Genomic DNA, 18469 nt, shown 5'->3' on the forward strand with positions numbered 1-18469 from the left:
GGGGCAGAATGGCGAGGCCGGACTGTTTTCAGTGGTGAGTGGAGACAGGACAAGGGGAAACGGCCGGAAACTGCAGCATAGGAAGTTCCACACAAACATGCGCAAGAACTTCTTTACAGTGAGGTGACGGAGCACTGGAACAGGCTGCCCAGGGAAGTGGTGGAGTCTCCTTCTCTGGAGATGTTCAAGACCTGCCTGGATGCCTACCTGTGCGACCTGCTGTAGGGAACCTGCTTTGGCAGGGGGGTTGGACTCAATGATCTCTGGAGGTCCCTTCCAACCCCTACAATTCTGTGATTCTGTGATTCCTTTGGACCTCAAAAAATACATGGAATCACCAGTGAATGGTCTAAAAGACTGAATAAAAATGCAGTGTAAGTGACAAGCTCCATGAACAGACTCATGGACACTAAAGGAGAGCAGAGGAGTTCATAGGGCTGCATGCTATGGTAGCATAGTAATTCCCTTCAGAAGGTTCTGAATATTCTCTGCAAATGCATTTCTTAAGATGGGTTCTAGGGCAGCCTGGGGCAGCCAGCTGAATAGTTAGCTGAGGATTTGCTTCAGAAAGGTATAAATTAAATCAGACAGCTATGTCCCAGTTTCTCCCACCTCCACTCCTTTGTTTTAAGAGACCTATCCAGAGCATGCTGAGGAGCAGACATGGCATGTACACTGTGTGCAGTGGGTGTCAGACTCCAGCACTCCACAGAAGATGTAAAGGAGTTTTACTGTAATGAAAACAAACTGTAGCAATTCTTCTGGGATTGCCTGCTAGCTCCATCTCAGCACAGCTTTGCCACATGACAAGTCAAAAAAGGAAGATTTTCCTTAACTAACCTTAGGAACGGCAATACATGCAAACTTATAACATCTACCTTCACTGACTTAGCTTTATGTTAATTACAGTAGGAGTTCAGAGACACAGCTCACACACAGTCACTTAGGTGTCACAGTATGCAAAGGAATGACACCCTACAAGATTGGGTGGTTTATGTTTAGGTTCTTTTTTTACTTCATTGCACAATACAGACACTTCAAGAACATGATTTATGTCATCCCGGGGTAGATATTTCAAAATGGTGACATTAATTGCAATCTGAAACTGCTCTGTTCCTCTAGTGAAGAATCTAAAAGAGACACTGAAGGCAGGAAGGAGATAAATCCTGGGAGAGCTCATGCAGTCTACCCTTGACAAAAATCTCATGGATAACAAAACCTGCATGACTGGAATATACAAAATGGTCTGGGAGGGTTTTTGCCCTAAAATGATGATGATAAACCAACAGCAAGATTAAACAGCAATGAGGAAATGACGAGGAAGGAGCCAGCTTGAAAAATAACATAAAAAAAAGCATGAAAATTTGCAGTGGGGTGGGCTGGGGGAAAGAGGATTTGGAGCAGAAACAGCAGCAGGCAAAACTGGTCAGGCACAACCATAATTCAGCCCACCAGCAGCATAGCTTTTCCTGGGCTGTTCAGGGCTTAGTGGGCTGTCAGCCTTGGCATGGGTCCTATGTGGGTGTACACAGATCTGGAGCTTCCACTTCTCCAGTTAGAGCTGTGTGCAAGCAGAGAACTGCCCCCAAGGAGAGTGGGGCTCTGTTTGTAACCCTGCTGCCTGTGAGACAGGAGCACATAGAGCGGGTGAGCAGTTGGGTGAGTGGGATTAGAACTTCAGAGGGTTATTTATAAGAGGATATTTAGAACATTATTAACATTATGAACATTATTGAAGTGACTAGTATCATGGTTTATCTGGTCTATTAGTGATATTGAGTATGCTAATAATACCAACTGCCAGTTAATTACATATAATCAATTAACCACTTCTATCCTGATTTTGTTAGAACGATGCGAGCTCATCAGTTTTTCCTGAAACAGTATCCCACCTTTGGAGCTGTAGCTGAGCTCTGAACATGCATAGGAGGCAGGCAGATAGAAGATGAAAGGCCACTGAAGCTACTGAGTAGTTCAAAGCAATTCTGAGGTTTGGACTTCGAGATCTGAGGCACCATATTCTATAGGATTTGCATGAATACATTTTAAAGTGACCTTGATGGTCCTTATTTGCAGTCTTCAAAACTAGATGAAAGGTAAAGTTATCGGTATCATAGTTGAAAGTAAGGTTTACTTCTGGGGAAGTAAAACATGACCTTTGGTTTCCAAAAAGACTTGTCTTTTTGAAATATCAAACAGTGCTCTTTCCAAATTTCTCTACAGCATCAGAGCTGTTGCAGCCTTCCTGATCAGTTGGATTTGCAGGTTCTCAAAAGACTTAATACATTTACCTCTCTTTGAAAATAACCAAGGATGCTTTCGCTTGAGTTAATTCAATCAATCTCTTCTAACTTCTTCAGTATAAGTAGTGTACTTTCAGTTCACTTTCTGTATTCATTATTCTTGATGGATCCATATTTAGTGATATTCCTTCACCAAATCCAAATACTCTGGGGTATGAGTAATTGATCGCAGATACAGAAATATTTTTTAGACACAAACAGTATTCCCTTTGACTGTATGTGTGGATGTATCTAGATATCTAAAGTGGAATATGCTCATATACTCGTATACTGATTCCACACAGAAGCAATATTTTGCAGTGAAACTATATTTTGTATTGCCTGCTAGCAAAGGCAAACTTCACCACTGACTGCAATATATTAAAAAAATTGCAATACGGGTAATGGGAGAAAAATGTACCTATAATCAAAAGCAGTAGTTCTAGAATACTTTGCAGAGAAAACAGTGCAGTCATTTATCACAAGCTGATAATGTTAGCGTTAGATATTTCTGTTTATTTCACTCCTGATTTATTGCTATGTTATGCTATTCTCTGTACATCTTACATGGCACTTGGTGAGGGGGGAAGTCAGGATGTTATCCAGCTGTTTTATGAGTAAATATATATATATTTATGAATATTTTCTGTTCTTTACATATGTTACTGTCAAGAAAGGTCATGTAATAGCTCTGAACAAAATAACCCTTGTCTCTCTGTTTATCAAGTTTCAGTGGACAGTCACCATTAATTTCAGTATTTGCTCCAGTATGACTTATTTTAAATCTTTGCTGGTGGAAAGAAAAACAGAGAAAAGATCACCTGAGAAAACCTTAAAGATCCTTGCTCTTAAGATTAAGTCCAAAGATAACTAGTGTCAGTGAAAAGCTGTTCACTAGCTTCCACAGCAACTAAATTAGGTCCTTTGAATGGGACTGGACTAGAATGGTTTTCCAACACAGTCCAATCAATTTTTTTAGGGAAAGAGTAAAGATGATTTACTAATGACATTTCCCAGTTTGTTGTGAGAAGCAACTGAGATAATTATGAGATGCTGAAAGGCAAGTGAAGAAAGGAAGCAGGATAAAAGAGACAGTTCTGGGAAAAACACAGAGGCATGTTTATATCGTTGCTTGGACTGAAGAGCCAGAAGGTCTATGGTGTAGAAGAAAAGCAGAGAGATAAGGCATGGATAAAAGTGTCAAGACTTATTTATGACATATCTACTTGCTATAAAGAACTATCGGTCTAGAGCTCCTAGTAGAGAAACTGTGATGTTCATGTCAAAAAAAGCAGGAAAGAACTCCAGGAAGAATTCTGACTGTATTTCTACAATGCCTTACAGAGTGAAATACCTGACACAGAAAATGAAGAGGGTAGAGAACTGCATAACACATAAGTCCGCTGGAGTTTATTAAACACAGACGTATTCCACTTTCAGTTCAGTGTGTCTTAACTTGCAGTTTATCAGAAATGGGTAGAATCTGCCTAGATACAAGTAACTTTTATGCCAGAAAAGGAATGTCAGTCTAAGCAAACCTTTAATCTTCCCCAGTCCAAACAGACTAAATGGGTTCTAAATGATTTGAGTAGAGAAATCAGAGCCACTATGCTATGCTCAGTATCTCAGGAAGATTCTCTGCTTAGGCCTTTTGAAAGAACAGTGAAATACATGTGCTAAGTTCTAACAACACCTCATGCACAAATTTAATTTTATTCCCAAATAAGCCTGCAATTTAATTAATAGTTGATGGTAATTTTCTGTTGCATTTACTCTTGCTAAGTAACAGGGCAAGAATGGGTAATCCCAAATTAAAACAAAGGAAAAAAGTCCTGAAAGTTTCTGCTGTCTCTAACCATTTTGATTTTTATCTGCATGAACACTTGCATTTTATTTCATATAAAATATGTGAAGTAGTATCAAAATTGGCCACTTGAGGGCAATACTGTAACCTAATTTTCCACATTCTGCTCTAAACCAGATTTCCACGTCCTATTAAAAGACATATTTCTTGGACAGTTGAGCGTCCAGTTTTAGTTGCATGTACGTTAAGTATGATAATTATTTTTCTTTACTCAATTTTTCAAATGCCTAATATACAAGAAAGAGAATTTTGGTTATAGTGTCATACCACAGTAAGATCTGGTTGGTAAACATGCCCATGGCAGCGGGGTCACTTCCAACCCAACCCATTCTGTGATTCTATGATTCTGTGAAACAGCTTCAGTTTAGTATGTTTACTTCACTGTGCAACTTGAAAATCACTTTTTAAGTGATAAGCACAGTCTTAGCTAAGGTCATCTAGGGCTGTGCTCATAAAATGGTCAACAAATTCAAGTCCGGGAGGAACCTGACACATGTTTTTGATGAGCAAATGGACAATGAGACAGAAAGGGAGCCGTTCAAGGCAGCCTACAACACAGAAGAATCTTCCCAGCTGACGCACAGTGTGGCACTACTGAATTCTGCAAAACTGCATCCTTTGTTATGAACTGGAACCAGATTGGGAAAAACTAATGGCTGAGCAAAGTACTTTATATTGTGTGTTAAACCTTGGGATAATTAATCATAAATGAATGTCTTACACACTAGCTTCTATAAAACAGAAAATTATTTGTAGGTCAGCTTTTTGTTTAATACACATGCGTATTTGATTAATATGAAGGCAATTATTGCACATAGAGATCCCTCCCTTAATTGGTACCATATGCAAAGTAGAAAACTTCCATTTTATTATTATTTTTTCAAAGCACAGATGGTCTAAATAAAGAGTTTCCAAATTTCCTCATGGAAATAAGGCTATTATGTGAGCCTCATAACATTTGTGTGGCAGAAAGCCATTCTCTTCACTGCATTTCCTGCATCTTTCCAACCAGGACCTAGATCTAGAGTTGTACTTTTGCCACCCCTTGAGCACACACAAAATCTTCATGCCAGTTCAAGTTTTAACTTTTTTCCTTTCTGAACTGAGATTCTAAAATCTGCATAATCGCAAAAAAGCCCCGGCAGCTGGTGAGTAAAATGAACTTGAACTCTTCCTGAACTGCCATTTGGCCAATGCTTATTCTAGGAGTCATTATAAAGACTTATCACTCTGATTAGGATAAGCAAATCTGAGTCATAAAAATTATTTACAACAGTCTACTAACAGTGGAGAGTAGAGTGTTATTTAACTAATTTAAACTTATTTTTTGTCTTTACGCAGTTTCTGTAAACCATTTGTTGCCATTTGGTACCACATCTCCAGACTTGAAAAATATCTCTTTCACATATACCACGTTCTGGTTAGTTTTTGCAACCATAAAGGGTTGTTTTGCACAGAAGATCAAATTTTAAACTCAAGATACTGAGTCTGCAGTAATAAAGATGCACCCTTGTGTTAGTTTGTGGTGGTAAAGTTGGAATTCAGCCAAAGTTGTGAATCAATTTTTTATCAATAATGGTTTAATTACACTGGCGCAAGAAAATTTGCTAAACAGATGCTTATATACACTATGCAAATCTCCAAATTATTGTGCAACATTATTGAAAGCAATGCATCTATGATACAATACAGCAGATTAAAACTATTCATTTTAAAAGATGAGTTCAATCAGCTACTCTTGAGAAAAGAACACATCACAGTAACAATTTTGTTCCAGACCCAAGTCTCCTCTATAGGCACAATCAGTTCCCAGTGACATCAATGGGTATTCTGTCCATCAGTGGAAGAACAGATCTTAGACATCATTTCTGTTTTTATCAACTACTGACATGCTAGATCTTCACAATGTAACAACTTCCTCTCCTACACACTAGAGCTGGCAAAAACATAATGCTTCTAGAAGCATGCTGAACCAGATTAGTTGTACAAACATACATAGCTCCACTGTAAAGTCTGGAAGAGGAAATCGTGATGCTGGTACTGTATATCTCTCTGGCAACAAGTGATGACTCCACAGAGTTTCCTAGAAACTTGATGTAATCTCATCTCAAAGTTGATCTACGACTGAATTAACTGAAAGAGAATTTTCCCAAAGTCTCTTTCCTGACTGATGCCATCCTTTCTAATGACTCCTGCCTGATGCCTGTGCACCAAGCACAGTAGCCTCTCTGATTTCCCAGTGGAGCTTCTGGCTGCTGAGTGAATCTCCCTGGCTCCTCCCAGGCTATACAGTGTGCACTGCTTATTGGAAAGGCAGTCTTATAGACATGCGTTCCATTGTTTTGTTGATTTGTATTTGAAATTCTTCATCACTACAAATGTGCTTTCTGTGGTGCCTACTTTTTGTGTATTTCTTGCCATTTTGACAAGTCTGCCTAAAGCTGTGGAAGATGTAACACCACAGAAGTAGTAACCAGACAGGAATACTGCAGACGTGCTGCTGCTTCTATCTGTCTTTTTTATTGCTTCTTCAGCTGCAAAGTATTCTGTAAATGATGACTGGCACCCCTTTCAGCAGACTTCCCTCAGTTGGAATTATTTTACAGAGCCATATCAGAGCCATTAATGACTAATAACCTTCAAAGTACTGTCTACTTCAGATACTGAACACCTTGGTATTTTAGTACACAAAACCAAACTTCCAGGGGTTGAAAGTGGGTGTCCACTAGTCTTTTTAAATGTACATAAAGGAAATGTAAAATAATATATTTCAGTGGGGTTCTGAAGAGGGAAAGAGAGGTAAGTAGGTTTGTCTCATCTAATTTTTGCCATCTAGAATTTGCCTTGTTCCCTATGATAGTCGTAGCCTGTGGAAAGCAACAGATATTTCTAGAAGGAAACCTACCTCATTCCAAAAGTAGTGTCTAAACTGAGATGTTCTGTACCCTAGAATTGTCTGCTTCTTCAATAACTAGAATTAGATCATGAGCTTAGAGTAGGCATTTAACTTTCACAGAGCTAAAATTATAGAGCATACCAAATTATTAGCATCATCCAGAGTCCTGGCAGTGATGCCACAATGTTCACACTGATTCAAAGACAAGACCTGCTCCTGTCCTGAGTGTGTTATATGACAAAGTACACCCATCCTCAGGGATGCTGAAGGAGTTATGTCACCTCCAGAAATCACTGCTACTTTGTGATCTTTTTCCTTCAAAAAGGAGCAGCTGCAAACCTATAGTTCCTTCAAAAAGTGCTGTGTGTGGAAGGACAGTTCCTTGCTGAAAGAGCAAAGGAATTAAAAGATACGTTCGGTATCCATGCAACTGCTGAGGAAACTAGACATGAAGAGAGAGGGGTCTCTCCAGGCACTTGGGGATGGCCAGAGTTAAAGCATGTAGGATACATCCTTCTCCATAAAACCTACAGACCACGAGAAGCCACTTTCTCCACAGAATACTTCCTTCTCCTTATTTGGATGTGCCCTGACACTCATCCATTCTATTTTACTGCACCTAAAAAAGAAATCTAAACAAATAATTTAAATATTTACTTTTGTTTTTTTACAACACTGTCAGTATCCAGGCAAAAGATGTTACTGCATCAGGGCGTTCTGAAGCTGAGCTTTAGAGAAACTCCAACTGTGCAACTGCTGTGAAGTTTCACCAGCAAAAACTGGCTTTGTAACAAGCAAATCCCAGGGCCCTTCATAGCCCCCATTGCACAGGCCAGATTTTCTCTCCTTCATGAACGAAGCCCCACTTTTTCTGAGATATGAAAGCAGTACTTGATAAGAACCATCACTGTCAGCTCATGATTGCAAGTAAAAAAGAGGGAAAAGAGAAAATAAACATTACCTGGTTTTCTGTCTCTACTGTCTGTAAAAAAACAAAAACTAGGAAACAAAACATTTTACCTTTACAGAAAAGTGCTTCTTCTTGGGTGGATGCCAGACAGTAGCAACTGAATGAAGAAAAGCCCTCAAAGGTGTTAAGGATGTAACTAGCACGTATGCTTTTATGATGACAGAAAGGTCTTGAGCTTTAAGGATATCCTTGTGGTCTGATGAAGCTGAGACTTGACTCCTGGGAAGCAGTAAGAATATTGAGAATTAATAAAGCACATCTGCATTTCATTTAGCAGGAAAATAAGCATTTGAATAGTGAAAGTAATGGAGACAATAATTTATGGTTGTTTTTTTTCTTTTTTTTCCCCAAGGTAGATAACGCAGTAGATGAAAACAAGGCTGGAACCAAATTTTATGTCAAGTCTTTTTTGTTGCCTTCAGTACTTGTAATCATAATTTGCAAACACAGAAGGTAACTATGGTAGAAGAGAGTTATGGTTGAGAGAACTTATTGGTAAATGCATTGTGGGCATGTTGTGAGTGTTGGAAAAGAAGATGTTACTAAGCCAGGAGATTCGGAGTGAAGGTAAAAACATTAAAGAAACGTAAGCAGTTTAAATTACAGAAGCGCACAATCAGGGTACCAAATTTAACACTGATTAGTATTGAATTCAGAAAAACAAAAAGAATGGAAAGACTATACTATCATAAGCACATTCCTCAGTATAATATAAGGCCACAAACATGTGGTACTGCATGCTTGTACTAAGCAAATACATGAATTATGATTCCAAATATTATGGGAGACAATAACAACCCATAATTAAGCAGCTACTCATAAAATATTTATGCAAGATATCTTTGTCTAGGAAGTGATGTGGTTCTACCAGCCTGTGACTCCCATAGTCTGCACACACACACACACACACTCACAAAATAAATAAATAAATAATAAAAAAAATCAGCTTCTTCAGGCCTTAGATTTTCCACTTATCGAAGATATTCTAATAATATCTATGTTGAACAGGCATTTTTCTTCCCCCCCCACAAAACAGTAGAACCACTGACCACAAAATCTGTGTGGTCCTGGAATACAGGAAATTACATTTGGAAGGCCAGTTCTAAAATATGTTTTAGTTCTTCATTTAATGGAAAGCCTCTGTGCAAAAGACTGTCTGTGTGTGCCTGGAATAGGGATCAGAAAGGGATGGAACAGGAAACAGTTCTGCCACCATGAGACCTAAATATTCAGAGGTGACTCTGGATCTATATTTATTTATCTAGGAGTCTAAGGGCTACCAATATAAAGGCTTAGTTGTTCATACACAAAGCACATATAAGACTGGCTAATGCAGAAACAAACATGCAAGTATAAAAAATAGAACACATCTAAGTGCTCCATCTGCTGTGGTCTCCATTCTCTCTCCATTCTGTGTCCCTGACTCCCAGCAAAATGCATTATGAAACACATATTATTTCTGGGGGTAAGGTATCATTAGCTTACAGCTGTGCTCCATTGGTTTGGCTCCATAAGTACTGCAGATGGGCGATGTGTTTCTTGACATTGTTTTTGTCGCCGTGGGTGATGTTGCTTGCAGTGTTGTCCCCTGACTGCCCGCGCCAACTGGAACACTCTGGGGTGGCAATTGAGAGCTGCATGTCTGAAAATTACAAAGGGAATGAGAAGGAAAGGCAGCAGGCCACTGAAAATGCTGGTCATCTCCTGCTGTTAGGGAAAAAAGTGTGTAACAAACAACAGGTAGAAAATACACAATAACAAATGCTTAGACCATGTCCTTTTTGGAACTTCTAGCAGAGAGCTTTGCATCCACAAAGCACCTCCTTCCAGGGGCAAGCTCATTAGCTTAGCTTAGCTGCTGTTGTCCTTTTATATGAATGCATGAGTGCTGCATACAAAAACAACCCATACCCTTCCTTTTCCTTCTAAATACACATTCTTTATTTCTAAATATAGAAGACCAAAACCTGCATTTCTCCCACAGACTACTGTCTACTTCCCACAACTGCAACTAATTTGAATGAGAAATATATTTGTTTGAGAACCAAGAGACTTTGCCCCAATGATCAGGCAGCTCAGGAGACAGCAATGTACCTATGTTTCCATGCTGACAGCCAGGGCTACCTTTTGTGGTTCCTGAGATCTATGGCAGGCTTTGTTCTCCAGCTGAATGCAATGGAGCAGGACTGACATACTGGAGCCCTCAAGATTACAGAGGCATGTGAATACTAATAGTAATCAAAATATTGTGATGTGATGTCAGTGGATATGCTTATAAAAAGGCACAGGGCTTTTATGTCGTAATTTCATGCTGGGTAGTTTCCATAACCACTAACTCACATCACTTTTAGATATTTCATACTCTTAAGTAATAGTCAGGGAAAAGTCAAGCTATACACATTATTCCCAAACCTCATCATTTATCTTTTTAATGACACACAGTATTGTGCTAATGCTGTGAAGATATTGGTATGGCTTCTCTCTTAATGTGCACACTCTCCAGTGCATATGAAATGGAAAGAAAAAATGAACTTGTATTCCTGATGATGAGCTGTGAGCAGCCATTCAAGGAAAAGGATTATTTTTTTTTTTTCATGCAGTTCCTGTTAAAATGTCATATTGATTGTTTATGTTCATCAGCTGTTCATCAGATCAGCTCCATTCAGCCTTCCAACCTCAAGTGGATCTAAAATTAATCTTGTCCTTTGCCTTACATGCACCATTTAGCAGGGGTAAAGGCTTCACTAATAAAAAACAGGCACTTATTAATATAGCACCTCATGTTCAGATTATATTCTCATCAACATCTTTGTGTTGCGCTATGCATTGTAACTGATCTGGACTTTGTAAGTGCCTACCTGTCTGCTGATGGTGCATAGATAAAACAGGCTACTGTCTGCCTACTTGCCTGTGAGGAATGAGCCAGCAAATTCCCATTAAGTGATTTATTTAGCAGACTTGCTTCTAAACATGCACAGGGAAAGAAATCAGCTAACCAAGTGCTTTTGCTTTCCATGCCCATTCTGTGCAGAAATAACAGCATTTCACTATGGCAATTTCTACCCTGTAAAGAGACTATGATGTTCCACCACAGTAATTTTCAGTTATTTATTTGCAAGGGCAAATAACTCCCACATTTTCATCATACAGTTTTGCTGTTCAGCCAAAACTAGAACTATAAAAACAAGTACACGTCTTCCACAATGCATAGCTGGCTTCAAAGATCCTTTTCTGATGTTTCCTCACATTGGCAAAGGAGACACAGCTCCTCTAGGAGCCATGCCCTGATCCCCTATGTCATGGTCCTGCAGTACATCCATCAGAAACAATCCAGAATAGACTCCAGAATGCAAATCTTACGTGCCTCCGATCAGCAACAGGGGTCTATTGACTGCAACAGTAACAAAGGAACACAAAATCCAGTCAAGTCTGTCAGAGCCATCCAAATATTCCTTATCAATACTGCAGAAAAGAGAGAGACATATTGTTCTACTGAGACAGCTACAGCCTGCAGCTGAAAGGAGGCAGAACCGTGTATGAGACCAAGCTACCTATAGCAGACTCAGATGAAGCCATAGCTGTGTAACAAAATTAACAGAACCATAGAAAGAACAATCTCTCACCAAATTATCTGGAAACCAAATTTTGCCAAAGATGTACATTTTTCAGCATTTTTTTTTTAGTTACGATGACAGTGATGTTGAGAGAGCATGATTTTTGAAATGCAGTTTTCTTTTTTAAAAGAAAACCAATATTTCACAGATAAGAACAGGGCAGCAGAGAAGGGCTGTTCAGCTTGTTACTTGTTCAGTTGCTCAAGAGAAAAGAAAGAATATCTTTTCCTTTTTAAATTATTGTTTTAATTGTGTTGCTAAGGAAACAAGTAACAAGTATTAACTCACAAAGCAGAGTTCAAAAATAATGAGATGAGGCTTTCACTTTACCCTGTTTAAATTTATCCCTTTAAAATCAGAATTTTAGCTGTTAACGGAAATTGGCAAATTATTTTGACATTAATTTATTTTTTACTACCCAGTGAAGCTTTTACTGTAGCAGTTCATAATAAAAATGGATAAAGACGGATGAAACAACTGTCCTAGAATTATCATAACCACCGGGAAGAAGCTCCTTAGGTTTGCCATAAATCACCGTAAAATGCCTTGACATAAGACAAAAAGTGGAATCCTGCCATTTCTCAAAAAAGAGAAGGTTAAGGAAATTCAGAACATAGGTTATTATTGAGAACTAAAAATGGGACAATGCTCCTACATTATTCAGCATTCTGCAGACCATCCTGTTTGTATGGTGCCTTAAGCATGCCTATTGGGTTTCTGTTAGCACCCACCTGGGAGGAAGCTCATTACAAAGGGGCTGGAAGAAGAAGAAAGGGAAGTGAGAATCTCATGAGGCACTTGCTCCTTGAGATAGATGATAGTATACCAGCAGGCAGAGATAATGAGGGAGTGACAGCTCCTTAATTTGGTATATCTTCTAGAAACCAATGAATATCATTATCCTAATAATAAAAAGTCATCAGTAGCAGTGAACACTCAGATGCATCAGTTCTCATGGCAACTCTTATTACTCTTGCTACTGCTAAGAAGCAGTAACAGTGTTTGTTGGAGTTGTGATGTTAATCAACATTATCATCAGTGAAAATTAGCCTGCAATGCCTTTACTATTTGTGGTAATTGACATATTTTTCCATCTTGAAATCACTCAACAAGCTGTTGTTAATTAACCAGTCCTTTCAAGGATTGTAAATAACCAACGTTTTTAACAACAACATTTTATAGTAGAAATGAGAGAGGCTCAGCAGTTGTGTCAGCCAGCTTGGGAAACCAAGTTAGAAATTACTTGAGTCCCAGCATTGTAGTCTCCTGTCCAGATTACTTTCCTTTCCTAAAAGCACAGGCTTTTAAGATCAAAAGAAGAAGAAAACTCAAGTGCCAAAAGTACATTTTGCTGCTGCCATTTCTGATGATCTAATATAAGGCAAAGGACTTAAAATCAGACACCCACTTTCACTTTGAAAAAAAAAAAAAATCATTGGAATTCTGGCTTGAAGAAGGCTTTTATCCTGATGTCTCTGAAATAGTTCCACTGAAGACATTGCCAAACAGTACCATTTAACAAATCTTAACCTTAAAAGTCTCTTCTCGGTCTACCCAGAGTGTTCTCTGTCCATTTCAATGGGTAAAGAAGCCACTACAAATTCTTAGCTGAATTCACACATTAGCCCTCTAACCACAGCAATGGGTAAAACATAGATCTGAGTTGGAAAACATCTGGGCAGCATATGTGAACAAGAGGTATAAGAACCACCAAAGCAAGTCAACACCTCTAGATCAAAAAAATTAAGTGCCCTTTTGTTAGATGAACTGGTGGTGGATTTTGTTCTGTCACCCGCAATCTCTCAAAGTACCAGAAAAAGCAGATCAGATGACAGTGACAGCAACTACGTTTGTATCTAATGAGGCCTTTCAAACAGTTTACACAGCTATGATTTCTTGCTCCCTCTCCCCCATTTCCGGCTCCCAAGTTATTCACTTGTCTTTGGCTCAGATTTCTGGAGTGTAACATGAGATTCAACCCATGTGCAATAAAGAATAGCTGATTTAAGAGTTACAGCATGTGGATGAGCAAAAGGTTTACCAAAGGCTAAAAGTACTTTTGGACAAATCAAGACCTCCTGGCACCCAACCAGGTCATTGTTTACCTGACCTGGTAAATGGCCATGCACAGAGATGGCAGATGGAATGCATAGGTCAGTCTGGACGTGTGGTGATCTGCAAATGTAATGGATTCAACAGCAGAAGATCCTAGTGGCTGAACTACAAGTTCTCTGGTTTAACTTAGTGACCATCCCTCAACTGAAAGAAAAAGAAAGTGGGGTGAACAAGAATGTGCCCTGCTCTTTATCCTTTCTTTATATAATTCTTTGATGTTACAAGAAGGGTTATGATATGGTTTTCTTTGTTAAATTTTTTAGTTTGCTCAAGATCAAAGAGGCTGTATTTTATACACTCAGAAAAAAAAAAAAGAAGAAGAAGAAGAAGAAAAAAAAACAGCAAAAATCATTGTCTCTGTGGGAAAAAAAAAAGTCATTTTGTTTCTAAAGTGCCCATCAACTGTCAGATCTTTTAGAAACATTTCAAGATCAGTTGAGTGACCTTGAAAGTCCATGGTTGTGTAATGAAGCGCATGGCTATAGACGGGATGAAGCACGTAGAAAGTGCTGTGCTTTGTTCTGAGAACATCATCAAATCATTAATTTATTTCATAAAGGACATTGTAAGCTTTGCACATTAATATTTGCAGTCTTCATCCAATTTTCATCCAATTTTTCATCCAAATTCCTTTTAAGCAGGAAAAACATCACAACTTTAGAACACAAAAGGACACTACTCCTGGATGCATATGGGAGACTTTCCATCTGAAATCTTCTCAACACATTCCTCAGTTTTCATAATGGCAATCTGTTTCTAACAGGTTCTTGAATTTTCTGACACAGGAAAAGAAGAAGTAATAATAGTCACCCCTGTTATTTTCAGCATTTTTTTTTTTTTTTTTTTTGATACAGCACAATATTCAGAAAGGATCGATAACAGGTCATTTCTGCTTGCCTCTCAGTTTTGCTCTCTGACATGACTTCTCAGTGGGTAAGAATGACTTCATATTGCTTTTTGTGCTGCAATCATCCATCTGCCTGACTGGCGTGGGCTGCTGGAGATCAAAGAGTGGGCAAACGGCATTGCTACAAACTGTTCCCCTTCTGATATTTAAAGCTGGGCTCTTTTCCAAGCTTTATAGGTTGCTAAGGTGTGTTAAACAGCTGCAAAGACTTTGCATCAGGAGATGCTTAAAAAGCATTCAGTCTTAGGCAGACTCCTGAGCACATGCACAGGTAGGGCATTTTAATCAAAGCCCACTGTATACTCTTTTTGCTAAGCCATGTGTAGTAACCTGCTCTAATCTGTGTAACCATGAAAGCAATGACCGTTAGAAGTGCATTTTTTTTTTTTTTCAGTGCTGATTTCAGAGAATTGACGATTTTAGAAGAACTACTGCTTTTACATGACTTGAGGTCATTGCAGGCTTGTCACAGAAAGCAGATCCATTCCATTTAATTGCCTTCTGTTATCCATTTGACCTACCTGATGAAAAGACTCTGAAACAAAGATTAGTACTTTCCTAGGGCTCACACATTATGCCTTGAGGTTGTCAAAGAAAGTGAGCCTTTAACACTTAGGGATTTACAACTGGTGCACTTTGAAAGGAGTGCCTCAAAGCAGGCACTGAACACTTGAAGGAAGCTAGGAGTAGTCCTGGCCCCAGTGAAGTGCTGGCAAAATCTTCATTGTTTTCACAGAAATGTGATTTCTTGCTTGATACTTAACACCCTTGTGATGACTTTGATGTGTTACAAGCTTCATTTGAGATGGACACATTTCTGTAGGTTCAGTATCTCACTCTCTATCGTCTATTTATTCTACTGGCCTTGAAACTTCAAATTATTAGTAATTTCTGGAAATTTAAGCAATGGCTATCTAAAATGCACTTACAGTAGGAAAAAATACAGTATAAGAAAGCAGGTCTTGATGGAAAGAAAATCTACACTGTGGGTTGAAATGCACTGAAATCTGTGCTAAAAGCACCTGTGAAGTTTCAGAGTTAAAAAGAAAACCAAATGATAACACAGCATTTCAAAGTACTTGTTTATTTTTGCCTCTAAAAACATCAGCAAACACAGCTTCAGTTCAGATTAATCATTTATTATGTTCATTGCTTCTCTATTTTGGCAGAGTACACATAAAATACCTTTGCTTCTTCATTTCTAACACATCCTCACAGTTAAAGATAAGGATTTTCCAATATTTTCCAAAAGTGTTTCTCCTATGTGCAGCCTTCATACCAGAACATAAGTTTATGGATAAGTTGTAAAACCATAAAAAGTATCTCAGTGAATGTGCTGGCTGATTGGTATGTGATTAGGGCTGTGATTCTGATAACACAGTAGAAGATATATGATTGAAGGCTAAGTGGGGCTTTCTGGACCCAAAGGCAAGCACCCAAAGGGGTGACAGCCAACTGCAGCAGCTGCAAGCAGAGCACCAAAGACTCACTGCAGCTGGACAGCATTTTTTATCAGCTTCCGAGGGCCCCAGGATAGTGGCAGAGGAAGGGGAAAGGTGCTATAGCTTTCTATCTCATTAATTATATCAGATGGCAACACCATCCAAGGCAAAGTGTAGAAAATAAAAGCAAGTAAACAGCCCTGCCAATGTGTGTTTCCAGATGTTGGCTAATGATGGGGATGGCAATAAAGGACTGTGATGGGTTTTAAGGCTTTCCTCTCCTGTTGCTTTCTCCACTCATCTTATCTTCATAGCCAGAGTCACTCAGGGACACCGGGGACAAGCAGAGCTGATTGGCCAGGCAGGGAGGAGGGAAGCTGAGGTGCTCCTCAGTGAGCACCAGGCAGTAAACATGTCACATAGTGAAAGCACAGTCACACAGCTGGACTGTCTTGGCTCTCCTCCCACCCAATTTCATTAGGGTCATGTCTATCCACAAACCTCCTATGTGATTAAAAATGTTGGCCAGCCCTGAAGGTGATCAAGGGAGCATGCAAGGCTCACAGGCACTCATAAAATCTCTGCACTAGTGACACTAATAAAAAGAAACCCAGAAGGGAGACATGCAGAAAAAGTATTGCTTCAAAAAGAATCAGTGGTCTGGATGGGTAGAGAAAAGAATTATGCATGGCACAGGCGGGGCCCTGGATGAGGTGAAGCAAGACGTGCTTATGTGGAAAGACAGACTAGTCTGGCTCACTACAGAAACAGGAAAACATTCCCACTGCTTTGTAGGCAAAACCTGTCAAAGACAGTATTTGTTGTGCTTACATCAAGATGTCTTAGCTGTACCCTAAACTAAGGGTGGGCCATTGGGTTTCTGTTCACATTGCGGATCTCAGTCCTTCCCATCTCTCAGTAATTCCAGGAGGCATCCAATCCCAGTTCCACCCCCATGTGAGGTGAGGCATGGAGTCTGAAAAAGTGAAATCCCTCAATAGCCTCAAATCTCACAGGTATTTGCAGGAAAACTTTACTCATGGATCTCTGAAACAGATGCATCTTTTTCTGACCTAAGAAATAAATGCCAGGAGAACTTCCTTGGTCATTCAGTAGCCATGCCAGAACTTCCTCATAAACAGACATCAGGCATGTGACTAAAAACTTAACCAAATGCACCGTATAAGCAATAGTGAAACCAATCTTCTCAGTCTGAGCAGCAAGCCTTTATTAGTCCCTTCTGTGTTGAATTTTAGGATCCATTACCACTCTTATACCACATCAAAAAATCACTGCCATGTGTCCATCATTCAGCAACTGCTTTCATCTTCTTCTCTTTTTCAATCCTATTTAACCATAAACATCCCAGTTTCTCCTCTAAACTAATCTTCCTTCGATCTGACTTCCCTGTGTCCATAATTTTTTTTCTCAGATGCTTAGAACAAATTTGAATTTTCAGACTGATGAAAAGATTTTCCATTAAAGAGAAGAAGGAAAGAAAAAGTACTGACCTGATATTTTCTGTAATTCTTTTCCTTTACAGCAGCCAAGCTGATATAGGGAAATATGGGGAGGTTCATGCTCTCTTAAACACAAAGCTTAGCAGAATGAGTTACACAATAAATAAATAAAAAATAGTCTAGGAATATCATCAGATAGAATAACATATTTAGAGCAATAACCTTTACTCTAGTGCCCACTGCTTATCAGTATCAGTGGTGTCATAGTCACAGTACATTCACAGAATCACAGAATCACAGAATGGCCAGGGTTGGAAGGGATCTCAAGGATCATGAATCTCCAATCCCCTTGCCACATGCAGGCCCACCAACCTCCCTATTTAATGCTAGACCAGGCTGCCCAGGGCCCCATCCAATCTCTCTTCCTTGCTGTCCCCTATTCTTTTCTATGATTTAGTGCGTCCTTAATAAGATCACTTAATTCTTACAGCAACTTTGTATTTTCACTTTTATAGGAAATTGGTCGACTCCTTGGGGAGATGACCAAAGGGCACACAGTGATAACAAACCAATGATCCTCTTCAACAGGAATTGCAGAGAAGTCCTGTTGACTCAAAGGATGAAAATAAGTGACTGATTTGAAAGGAAACAAACCCTTACGTGGAGGAAATATTGACAAAAACTGTTCTTTCCCCAAATAATTTCAGAATTGAGGATTAAACAAATCTTATTAACTGGCAGATTTGCTGTTGTTGGGAAGAAAAGTGTTGCAGAGGATGTCAAAAAAAAAAAGAATAGCACACAAATGGAAGGGAATTGGTAGTATCTGGTTCTACATAGATATTTACTTAAATTTTTGCCTTTTTGTACCCTTAACTGCTACACTGAAATCAAATGATTTAGTTCTAATTTCACCGTC

General features: G+C 39.0%; 1 protein-coding gene across 3 annotated transcripts in view; it reads right to left on the bottom strand.

Annotated features, from left to right (window-relative positions):
- Positions 1 to 18469, bottom strand: part of CPED1 (cadherin like and PC-esterase domain containing 1) — a 144513-nt gene that overhangs the window by 90507 nt on the left and 35537 nt on the right. For all 3 annotated transcript variants that reach the window (XR_006179194.1, XM_042872373.1, XM_042872374.1), the window contains exons 6-7: positions 9498 to 9654; positions 8063 to 8231 (exon numbers count right to left, since the gene is read on the bottom strand). Coding sequence is in view for 2 of the 3 variants with exons in the window: in XM_042872373.1 (XP_042728307.1) it covers positions 8063 to 8231; positions 9498 to 9654 (326 nt within the window). In the remaining variant the exon portion in view is untranslated. The remainder of the gene's footprint in view (positions 1 to 8062; positions 8232 to 9497; positions 9655 to 18469) is intronic.

The sequence above is a fragment of the Lagopus leucura genome, unplaced genomic scaffold (assembly GCF_019238085.1).
Source record: "Lagopus leucura isolate 7727_CA_CO unplaced genomic scaffold, USGS_WTPT01 Super-Scaffold_100008, whole genome shotgun sequence".
NCBI classification, from domain to species: domain Eukaryota; kingdom Metazoa; phylum Chordata; class Aves; order Galliformes; family Phasianidae; genus Lagopus; species Lagopus leucura.